The 12,303-nt window shown below is 42.1% G+C and overlaps 1 protein-coding gene across 5 annotated transcripts in view; it reads left to right on the top strand.

Moving 5' to 3' along the window:
- SLC26A7 (solute carrier family 26 member 7) overlaps positions 1 to 12,303 on the top strand; it is an 86,357-nt gene that overhangs the window by 44,310 nt on the left and 29,744 nt on the right. For all 5 annotated transcript variants that reach the window (XM_081874303.1, XM_081874300.1, XM_081874301.1 and 2 more), the window contains 6 exons: positions 1,107 to 1,259; positions 2,525 to 2,607; positions 4,205 to 4,352; positions 6,133 to 6,246; positions 9,024 to 9,101; positions 10,064 to 10,159. In XM_081874303.1, coding sequence (XP_081730429.1) covers positions 1,107 to 1,259; positions 2,525 to 2,607; positions 4,205 to 4,352; positions 6,133 to 6,246; positions 9,024 to 9,101; positions 10,064 to 10,159 — 672 coding nt within the window. The remainder of the gene's footprint in view (positions 1 to 1,106; positions 1,260 to 2,524; positions 2,608 to 4,204; positions 4,353 to 6,132; positions 6,247 to 9,023; positions 9,102 to 10,063; positions 10,160 to 12,303) is intronic.

Raw genomic sequence — 12,303 nt, 5'->3', positions numbered from 1 at the left:
CTGGCCAATCCCTGGGTATGCCCCTGACTAGGCCCTTCAGACAAGTAGTTTGGTCTCCATGTGTGTTGCTATGGGAAAACAAGTAGCACACCACAGCAAAATGGGTCATGGTAATCCATGGCTAACAAAACCAAACTGGGTAGTGATGATCCACAAAAATGACTGTCTGCGAGTTCCCGAATCAATTCCTGTTATTTCAGAATAAAGCCTTAACAGCATAGTGTATCAGAATGGGTTGGCAAACACAGCCTATGTTCAACAAAAGACAGATGTTTGAAATAAAATTTGCAAGTCTTTGTGTATGTCATATTTAAATAGTTGATGGTGGGATTTAGTCCAGCTCTTCATTTTGCTTGCTGGCTGCTCTTTGGATCTGGCTTTGGGTAGCTTCTGAGCCTGTGCTGCTCACTGTGCTGACATCCTGACATGGCATTCCAAGTTTCTGTCTTTTGTCCTAGTCAGTCTTGGCTCCTGGTGGGGCGCTGAGCCAAAGCCACATGCTGTCTTCAACGCACATTTCTGGATAGGCATGGCTTTCTAGTTGCCAAATCCCAAGCCCTCTAGTATAACATCTTCATTGTTTGATTATATAAGGACAACATGTGGGTCAAGGTTGTGGTTTCATTGCCCATCCTTCCAAATGTCTGACTCATGTACAAAATGTGCCCCCCCCCCCCACAATCTTAGATGAAGCCTGGAAAAGCTGCATCCCTGTTTTTGTGACAAATGTCCGCCAGTGAAATAATCTAGACTAGGTCATGATGACCTTAGTTGTGGCATTGTGGCTTTCTAGGACAGTGGGATCATAACTTGCTCTGTAACTTTTTGCATGTACATAGTCAACATTTTTTGTTACCATTCTGTGTAAGAAAACAGCAGATATAAATGTTCTGATGGTGACTTTTGAGTTCAGAAAAGAACTAGTTTATATTCTCCTGGAATATAAATGGAATATATATCATGGAAGCAGCTCTTGCGTTTGCTGAAAGGCATGTCTAGATACAATCCACTGTATTCAGCAATAAGTTCCAAAACTGTGGACCTGCTTCTTTGAGCACTTACACCCTTGATATTCAACTGACCTTCTGATTTTCTTTCCACTATAGATTTATGCCTACATCTTTGAAAACATCAAGTCCATTCAGTTGGAAGCTTTGCTGCTCTCTGTTATGAGCATTGTGATTCTCGTTCTTGTTAAAGAACTGAACGAAAAGTTTAAAGGGAAAATCAAGGTGGTTCTTCCTATTGATTTGGTTTTGGTAAGTATAAACACAAGGACTGTTTTGCACTACTTAATCTGCTGCAGCCGGTGGTCTCATTGTTAATGCAATGCAGGGCAAATATTTATGGTTTTGCCATTTAGATAATGGTGTGACCAGTTTAGATAAATTCAGGTGTACTGTTTCTCGGAAAAGTTTGATAGAAGTATAATATCAAGCAAATACCGCACAAAGGAAAATGGCAACAGACTGGCTTCAGTTGTGAGGTTTAAAAACATTGTTTGGGCTCATTAATTGTAGCCATGCAAGCTTCTGGTGTCTCAGCTGTGATGTTTAGTTTTTGTAATGCCCAGCTGTTTTTCAAAATGGTGTAGTAATGAGGTATATTGGCCTACTGTCTTTATAGTAAAGAATTCTGGGATTGTGCTTTGTAAATGCATACTGTGGCTGTGATGCAAAGAAGCCTTACAGGTGTGGGAGCTTGATTCAAGATCTCAACCCCCCCCCCCCCAATTAATCTCAATGGATGAGGCCTCATTAGCACACCTTAATGTGAGCTGATTGCGTATTTCTGTATCAATAGGGTCTGCTTATAGACACATGAATGCCTTGTGTGCATAGGAGTACACACTTAGGACTCTGAATCTGGATGTGTACATGTGCCAGATGAAAACATATAGGGCAGGGGTGAGGAACCCCCGGCCTGGGGGCCAAGTTGGGCACTCCAGGCCTCTCTATCTGCCCTTGGAGCTCTCCCCAGGCCACACCCTTACTGGCTCTGCTTTGCACCCCAAATGCCGTTGCCCGACTGAAATGTGTCCTTGGATGCTGATAATCTTCATACTTATCTAGATGGAGGATACAGAGGTATGTTTGAAGGGTGCTCCTCACCTTCATTTCAATACACCTGAGATGTGTGGGAACACATACTCTCTTAATGTAGGGAAATTGCATCCCCTTCCTTTTCAATATATTCCATGCTTCTCAACTGTTAATTCAATGTAATAACCGTAGATAAATTGAGGGTGTGTAGAAGAGCCAATATTCACATAGCTTCTGTGTAGCTATATGCTATCATGTAAACCCAACTATACGTGAACCTAGGCAATCCCCATCTGAGAAGAAGCTGACCCAATGGTCTCATCTCTGTAACTTAACAATATTTCTTCTATTCCATTGGTTCCACTCATATTGTTCTCTGAAGTAGTGAGCCCAGTGCCAAAAGAAACATAAAGATTTCTTTAAAAAGTGTGAAGTGTTTATTGCCTTCCTCCTCTAAGTCTTTGTTGTTGCTTGACCAATAGATAGTTGCTACCTCTGCTGCCTGCTACTATGCTGATATGGAGCACAGCTATGGCATGGAAGTTGTGGGACATATTCCAGAAGGGTAACGTGTTCTTTATATGCTTGTATGTATTGATACATAAATATGTATATTCAGTATGTTTTGGATTTTTGCATTTTAAAATCATTGTTTGCATACCCTCATCCTGTGCAATAAAATGGTCAGCAGATGAAAAATGAAAATGAAACCATGAATTCTGCCTTAATAAGGATGATAAGAACAAAGTTGGTTTTCAGAAGGCTGATTTACTGAATAGGGAACCTATATAGAACCAGACATCAGATACTGGGGATCTGTGGGTCGTATCCAACGAAGTGCCAAGTTAAAATCCCTTAGCACTATACTCTTGTTCTGCTGGTGAAATGTTTTGCACCAGTGGAACATAGCTGCATAAGAGAATGCACAAGCAGGTTGCTGGTAACTTTTTTGCACAACAGGTTATGGAATCTGTTGCGCAACAAGCTTCTGCTAGCGCAACTGTTATATTGGAGTCCTGTGTTGCACAACATTAAACTCATCCACTTGCTAGCAGACTGAGAACACTGTGTAGGTAATGTAGGTCCAGTTCTTCTGATGAATATGAATGCTGCTTTATTTTGTAGAATAAGAACCACAAGTCCTTTGTTGTCTGATTTTGTCCCCTATTTCTTTCTAAAGCTGCTACTGAAGACTAAATTGACACATCTATTTTTATGTTGACTGGTTTTTACAAACTGAATGTCCAGCCTCTTTTTATGCCTGGGCTTGTGAGACTACATGTAGTCATTTTTCAGATGATCGAAATCTGAAAATACTAAACTTGTGGATTTAAAGAGGGGAAGGGTGTCTTTGGTCCTAGCATCAACCTCCGTAAGCAGCCACTCCTTTGAAATCAGAGGTTAAGTATTTAAGTTGTATGAACTTAAGCTCATACCATGTGATTTGAGAATCCTACTAAGGAGGCAACCTATACACATACAATTTGCATATGCATATCTGTTCACAAACAAATTGGCCATGTGTGGAGATCCAGAATAGTGGCCATGATGCCTCCTCCTGCTCACATGTTTGAGATTTTTGCTAACCCTCTGAATAAGGGCTACAGCTGGTTGGCATTAGTGCTTGTTTTCCAAGGGTACTCAAGGGCCCGCAGCACTGGCGCCATTTTTTCTAGAATAAAAGCACTGGTTAAAAGTGTGACACTTACTGAAACAACTTCATGGTGAGTACAGGCACCTTTTTCCCCCTGGAAGAAATGCACTGGTTCTATTTATGTGAAATGTAGAGATATTGAGAAGAAGCTTTGATAAGCTATCTGAGGTAAAGACCTCCAATATGTATCATTTCAGTACATCAGTGCAGCTTTGTTAAATAACAGCAGGCCAGACAGCACATTTTGGTATTTGGCAGACTTTGTAGCACTGAAGAATGCAAATCCTTCCTAAAAGTGACCCTTCTCAAACTAAACTTAAAGTTGAAAAGCTGGAATAGACTGTGATGTTGCGGCTATAAAATGAGGAAATTCCATCAGAATTGAGATTTCTGTGCCTACCCTGAATTAATGGGAACTTTTTAATTCACAGTTTTGATCTGATACTGGCACATTTGCCTTCTAATGCATAACACCCTCCACCACATAGGATTGTCCTTACTTTTACAGCATACCACTGCCAAGGTCTCCACCCATGAATATCCTCCCTGAAGTCATCACAGAGGCATTTGGAGTGGCATTGGTTGGCTATGTAGCTTCACTAGCCCTCGCCCAGGCCTCTGCTAAGAAGTTCAACTACTCTGTGGATGATAACCAGGTAAATGTTTGTACACTGTTTTCTGCTGATGAAGTTTTGGTGAACATGCTCCAAGTAGAAACCTACCAGGATCATGACATGCTTACAATTAGTCTTAAGGGTGCAATTTTACTGCCATGATTCTGCTAGAGCTGGTTGAAATTCTCCAAAAGCAAGTGAGAGTCCTTTGATTAATTTGCAAAAGGACTTCGGAATAATTGAGAAAGTTGGTTCAAACTATGACATTTTTTTCCAGACTAGGTCCTTGGGTTACGCTAGGCACGCCAGGAAGCCTATAAACCCTGCTGCAGTGATGACCTCATTTCCACACAGCTAGTGACTTTACACCAGCCTTTCTCAACCTTGGGTCCCCAGATGTTTTTGGCCTACAACTCCCATCACCCCTGACCACTGGTCCTGTTAGCTAGGGATGATGGGAGTTGTAGGCCAAAAACATCTGGGGACCCAAGGTTGAGAACCACTGCTTTACACCTTACCATGTCCCTCCTGCTATCTCTACCCACTCTGGATAAACTGTTGTGCTTCCTGTAGGCCACGGAGATAGGCCAATGTCCATTCTCAAGACCTTCAGCTCCAAAGTCATGCGAATTTACAATATTATATTAAAGGGCTATTGATCACTCTTGCATTTGTTTGGTATCCCAAGGGAACCTCTAAACTACCAGTGAAGAAACAATAAGGGTATGCAGGCAATGGGAGGAAGGGGAAGGATTTGTAAAATTATTGCATGGCATTGTTTATTGATTTAGAATGTTTTCCAGCTTTTGGCAAAATGTTCTCAAAGCCATTTGCATAGCGAAAAGTAGCTTGCAAACAGGTTTAAGCAAATTCGCTTACAATCAGAGCACGTGTGGGCTTTTCCATGTAGATCTTCCACCGCTGAACAAGAGAACAGACTTCCTCACTTTACACTGGATAGTTACGCAGATTCTGGTTTTGGAAAGCAACCCCCACCTCAAATTTGTCAGATGCTCCTATGACCCTAAGATTAAGAGTCTCATGCTCTACCCACTGAGCTCACAAGACCAAATTTGGAAATGGGTCAGATAATATCCAGGCCTGGGCGATAGGGCTGCTTCTGGAGTTCTTTTGTCTTAGTAGTAGTGGATAGAAGACAGTGGATAGAGAGCATTTCTTTTTTCTCCTTCTTCTGCAACACTTGAGCTTGGGTAGGTCACCCAGTGAGACTGATGGGCAGTGAGCTTAGAACAGGCAAAACAATTTATCCACACAATGCATGATTAACTTGCGTAAATCACAGTAGCAGCTGGCAGGGTGTCAGGGCTCATCTGACCTCCCATCACCACTGTTGCTGTGGCTTGCCAGGAGAGAGACAGAGAAAGGTGCGGTGGCCGTGAGGCTGGTGCCGTGCTAGCCAACCGGTGAGTCCAATCTGGCTTTCCCACTGGTATGTTTGCACTACACCAACCTAGCAGCTGCTGTCCCTTCCTGGTAGCCCACAGTAATTGTAGGAATGAGATGCCAGTTAAGCATGGCCCCAGTGAAGGCCACTGGTTTACACAGCTTTAAAAGGGGATTAGACAAAGAAATTCATGAAGGGCAGCCCTATCATTAGCTATTAGCCAACACAGCTATATGGAACCTCCAATATAGCTGGTGGAATACCACTTGCCAAGGGCTGTTGCCTTTAATCCCTGCTGGTGGGCTTCACAGAAGCATATGGTGGGCCACTGTTGGGATACAGGATGCTTGTTGAGATGATCCAATCTAGCAGGACTCTACTTTGGTTCTTATGCTCTTTCCCCCCAAAACTTTCCAGGAGTTCTTGGCTCACGGCCTCAGCAACGTGATCCCATCCTTTTTCTTCTGCATACCCAGCGCAGCAGCCATGGGCCGTACTGCTCTCCTATTCAGCACTGGAGCAAAAACACAGGTAACTCTATTTGTGTTGTCAGGGCAGAATAGAAATATTGGCCGTTTTACTCGCATCTCCTGCACTACAGTGTAATTAATGCTGAAAATGAGGTGTGAGATCCTTCATAACCATTCAAGGGAATGTTGTAGGCACAGGTGCCTGCTACATTGGCAGAAGAAAAGGGAAAGGAAGCGAGCTTAACTCTCCTAAGATGCTTCAGAAAAGTAATACCGACCAATCAAATACAGGGGCAATGATCCCAGAATGAAAATATATTAAAAGCTGCCTACACTGAACTGATGCAATGGACTGTCTAGGTCAATAGGGCTATCTAGCCTTCCCTTACCTGATGGCCTCCAGATATTTTGTACTGCAACTCCTATAATCTCTTATCATTGGCTGTGCTGGTGTGGGCTGATGGGAGTTTATGGGATACCAGGCTGGGGAAGGCTGCCCTATCCTAACCAGCAGCAGGTCTCCTGGCAAAAAGTCTCTCCCAGCTCTTCTGCCTTTGACCCTCTTAGTGAAAATGCCAGCAGATGAACCTGGGATCTTCACCTTACCTTTAGCACATGTTCTTTTCTACATTTCCCAATGGAAAAAACAGTAATGTTTAAACTATCTTACAATACCTAGCAAAGATATAAATATAACATTAAGGTTAACAGTCAGAGTGTTGGTTTCACCTTAAGAAAATCAGACTAATAACTGCTGGGCAGTAAGAGCCTGCCTCCAATTGTATTGATTGTCTCTGCCTACAGTCCACAAGAAGTTGTGTGGTGCTTTGAAACCCTAACCATTTTTATTATGGAATAAGCTTTTGTGGACTTGAGTCCGTTTGATCAGATGCATGGTGTAATCTTCAGTTGCAGGTGTATGATACATAGGGGATAATGGGATTTGTAAGGAGTGACATCAGATGAAAATGAAATGCAAAAATAGCCATTCAGTTAGAACATGTGTGGAATAAGTGCTGTGATCCCTTCAAACAGCAGTAAAAGGTGATAAAACAGCCTGCCCACACTACCAAACTGGAAGTTTCTGAAGTGAGGTTGTCATGTTCCGTGGGGGAAGGGAAATAGTACTTGCCCTTTCCTGAGACACTGTCTGTGCTCATTTGGAAAGTATCCCTAGACCCAAGCAGCTGATGTCTTCCTTCTCTTGATGACGGCCAAAGAAAACCAAACCAAAACTCTTACCCATTTGTACCGACCAGCGAATACGTAAGGGTGTATGATCAGCCGCTGGAGCTATCCATAGAAAATATCAACGGAGACAAAAGCAAATGACAATAGTGATTTTAGAGACTAGACACAGACACTAAACACACACACAAAAGTCCCTGACAAACCAAACAGTCCTTCATTTTGGGAAACAAAACTGAACTATTACATTCCTATCTCAAGCCAAGTCTGGTCATCAGACTGACATAAAATAAGCAAAGCAAAGCAACAAATACAGACAAAAAAAGTTCCCACCCAAGAAGAATCACAGGTCCAATCAGGAGAGTAATACGTACAAAATAGAGAATATTTAAAAATCATGCAGGTCGTGGTTTGGCTAAGAAACAGATCCAATCACTCCCCACAAATTGGTCTCCACGCAAACAAATCCTGCGGCAATTCTCCATTAGACTGGAACAATGTCTTATGAGAGATGTGTGGCTATTGCTGAAAGTAGCTTCTCTGCACCTCTTCTCCTTCTCTTCCTCCCGCTGTGCAGTAAAACAGAATGAATGACACAATGGTACCATGTTTCAAGTTTTTCTGCACTTGTGCCGCTTTATTAGTGCAAAAACTAGAGGTGTGGTGTCACACATTCTCATTTATATGCAAGAAAAGGAAGAGATTGAGGTGGAGAGTTGGGAGCACTGCTGTTTTTAGTGTCAGTCCTGCATGTTTTGTAATGTGTAATTGCAGTATTAGATCCCTGAGGACAAAAGAAAGGCTTCTTAGAGATCCCTCCATGTAGAATGGGGAAAAAAACTGCAATGGGCAACTTTCATAATGAAATGCAAAAGATTCAGAAAGAGCCAGCAATCCATGCATGCTTGCTTGTTCTCCACTGTTGGATGCTGGAGCCTTGTGTTCAAATTCCCAGTGACTGGGTGACCTTCTGCCAGTTGCTCTCAGCCAAACTGGTTTCATAGGATTGTTGTGAAGAGAAGCCAGCCATGTATGCCACTCTGAGATCCTTAGAGGAAAGTTGGGATAAATAAAGCAATCAGGTTTGAGAGGAACTTGGGAGGAGACAAGTGATGGAACAAAGTGCCTAAACATTTCCCCAGCTACCACTTCCTTGCCACAGTTCCCCCTTAGGAGAAGCTGCCAACCAACAGGTATGTGGATGGCACGTAGTCCCACCCTAAATCTCATAGAAATCAGTGTGACTTGGGTGTGGATGAATTTCTTTGGTTTGCAACCATTGTGTAATAAATACAGGCACAAAAGTACATTTTCCAGAAGCTCAGTGGTTTCTGCCTGCATATTTGGGATCAAACAGTAACACCCCTTTTGTATATTGTGTATATTGGTATTTGATACATGTATTTGTTCTTTAGGTGGGCTAAGGGTAACCACAACAGGTCAAATCTTGAATTATACTCAGATGCTTCCAATCTGCAGACCATGTGAGAGCCAAAATCCCCTTTCCTGGCTCCTAGAATTTTTATGTGTCTGCAGTGTTTTGTTATGCTCAGCAACTTCGGCAAACCAAGCACTTTCATTTCATTTTAGACATGCTTTAGAATTTGAATAATGTGATTATTTATGCTTCTCCTTTCCCATTGTTTTTAGGTGGCTTGCCTAATATCTTGCATATTGGTGCTTGTGGTCATCTATGCAGTAGGACCAATGCTATACTGGCTGCCCATGGTACAGTTCTTTTTTTAATTACTATTATTTGCGATCATATGATTTTCATAGACTAAACTATTCTTTCTGAAAATGACTGCACCGCCTTTCATTATGATTCCATGATTATTAATGCTCTCATAGAAGGGAGAGAACACACCAGTTTCATGTGCCAAGAACAAATAGGGAGTGGGGAGTCTTTCTTTCTGTTTTGCTTGGATATGAACTGGGTTGCCTGTTTTCGATGGAACTTATTGCAGAAGTTTTGAATCTTTGCACCTAGGGTATAATTTTGCACTAGGTCATAGGACTGGAGCCAGGGCTTCTAGCACCAGTGCTAAGGGATAATTTACCCTCTTCTTCCCATGAGTAAGGGGGAAAACCCTTATTCTCCACGCAAGGAAAGAGGCCTTTCTACTGTCTGAAGAAATGAAAGTGGCATATTCACTCACAGCCTGTTCTTGTCCCTGGTTATAGAATCATAGAATCCAACCCCCTGCCAAGCAGGAAACACCATCAGAGCACTCCTGACATATGGTTGTCAAGCCTCTGCTTAAAGACCTCCAAAGAAGGAGACTCCACCACACTCCTTGGCAGCAAATTCCACTGTCGAACAGCTCTTACTGTCAGGAAGTTCTTCCTAATGTTTAGGTGGAATCTTTTTTCTTGTAGTTTGGAACCATTGCTCCGTGTTTATTATTTTTTGGATTTAAAAATGCCTGGTATCTCAAAGACTCTTTGAATTTATCCTTCTAGTTGCCACCCAAATGTATAGTGCATTGCAATTTCAGAATCCACAAAAGGCACATGTAAGATATTTTCTCTTTGGCATTATTTATATTTGGAGGCGTTGATAACTGTAGTGAAGAGGTGTCTTCAGGCTTCCTGGGAATTTGCCAGTTAACTTGCCAAAATCTATTTCCCTGCATGTTTGGGGGAAAAATGCTGAATTCACTTTCTGACAAAGGATTCTTTCATTGCAGTGTGTTCTAGCAAGTATCATTGTGGTGGGGCTGAAGGGGATGCTGGTGCAGTTCCGTGACTTAAAAAAGTATTGGAATGTGGATAAAATAGACTGGGTAAGTGAAATTGAATCTAAGGATTCCCCTCCTCCAGGCCTTTCAATGTATGGGATAATGTCCTAAATGCCCCCACTACCAAGTCTTCCCTTTTGTTGCTGTCCCTCAGCCAACTGTGTAGGAATTTACTGAGAGGAAGATCCATTCTTTTACATATGAATTAAAGTTTTGCCACTGTTTCTTTCCCTTACTCTTTTTTCCCTGCTAACAAAGCACCTTTCTCTTCTGTCATGTGCTCTCAAGAATCCACCTTCTCATTTGATGTTCTAGGACCAGAAAAGGTCCTAGAACAAATAATTAAGTTGGGTGATGGTTAAATGTGTTATTTGACGAGCTGATGATGTATTGATTTCTATTAGTTGCCTTACTTGTCTTTATAAAAATACTTTGCCAAAGTACTCTTTGTATATTCTGTAATGTCTTTACCGAACTTTGTTCCTGTCTATGATTTTCCTTTAAAAGCTGGAAGATAAAAAGAAAACCTGCTTCACTCTGTGTCAGGGTGGCATATTGACGTCCTTATTAACAAGAGTTCTGACAGAGAGCCATAGCAAACCTCTGAAAGGGTAACTGACAGGTGGGGATATGGTTGTCTTGGCCAGCCTTTCCCAGGCATTAGTGCCTTGTATTATGATTGAAGTGAAGATGTCCCATTGCCAAAGGAGGAGCCTTCTTGAAATAAATATTGGTTTTATACTTACAATTGCATTCTAGGTTGGATGTTTAAAACTCCATAGGACTCTCAGTGGAACATCAATAGAACAAGAATGAATTCAGGAAATAGAAACAGTTACATATGATTCTTTGTCACATGCCAAATCTTATTATGTAGAAGCAAATACGTCAGTTATAAGGAGCTTGCGGTTTAGCCCTTGTGTGTTGAGAAACCTCTACTTGCCTGTAATAGTTGCTATGGTGTCTGGAGAGCCCTATTACAGCCACTGCTATTGCCACCTCTACTTGCTTACTTTTCTTCTACAGCAACAGAAAGACACTGCTGTGAGGGATAGCAGGTCTTGTTGCCCATTGGGACTGCTCCCCCCTGGGAAAACCCATTCTTTACTGCTGAATCGGAGCAAACCTCAGTTGGGTTTCCCATGGATTGATGTTCACTCCAATTCTGGGGTGAAGAGTGGGTTTTCCAAGGGAAAGTGGCAGGGCAAATGGAAAACCGCTCAGACCCATGCCTAGAGAGCACGGGACAAGCAGAAAACTGCTCAGATCCTTGCTTTCTCAGCATGGGATAAGAGGAAGTGTAGACCCTAAGAAGGCAGGCAGGTGGGAAGCTCTTTGGCTGGCTGTAGCAGCTATCAAGCCCGTAGTTGCTGCAGCCAGATGGGCACTTTGATGCAAGTGAGATCATTGGCCTCTTAGGATTAGGGGTTTGGTTTGAGAACAGTGCTCTCCCAGAAATGTTTTGGAGTTCACACTCATTGTTTAGAGAAGATCTTCTTTGTCTGGGTGGTAAAATTCTCCTTGGATCCAAAGTATTCCTCTCACCACCTACCTTTGTTTCCTGCTCTTCAAGATTTGTATAAAGCATTGTCCTGCCCGTTTCTTTCTTTCCCCCTTGCCTTCTCCTTGGAATTCAGAGTCATCGTTTTCAAAAGCAAGTGCTGAGCTAGCAGTTTTCCCAGGCTGTGTGCTTCAATGCTATTACAAAGAAACCATTTCATTCCAAACGAGATTGTAATTTCAGTTTGGCTAATTTGTTCTAAGGGATGTGAATTGTGGTATGATTTATGTAGCAACACAACCACTATGGAAGGAACTTGAAATACCGTAATCAAATTGCTTCAGCCAGGTACCAATTAGTCATCGGGGGATAATTTTCCATCATTTTGGCTTTCTTTACAACCAACATGATAGAGATGAAAAAGACCTTTTCATCCGTCTTCTTACAAAGCAACTCCCCAGTCCTGAATCCTGCCCCCCCCTTCTGTTTTCTTCCCTGTACATACATATACATTTTGCTGGTTTGGGTTTAATATTTTACTCGTTGTTCTCTTCTCAATTTGCACTATAAATCTTACTTTTTTTGAGGAGCAAAACTTCAGCATTGGACCATGCTTAGAAATAATAAGCAAGAGAACGACATTCAGTAAAATTAAGAAGCAGCCAGATCTTTTTACACAAATGCAAAG

Source organism: Podarcis erhardii (genome assembly GCF_964252035.2).
Source record: "Podarcis erhardii genome assembly, chromosome: 8".
Classification (NCBI taxonomy): Eukaryota; Metazoa; Chordata; class Lepidosauria; order Squamata; family Lacertidae; genus Podarcis; species Podarcis erhardii.
The sequence above is the reverse complement of the archived record's forward strand: the minus strand, read 5'-3'. Positions and strand labels throughout refer to the sequence as shown.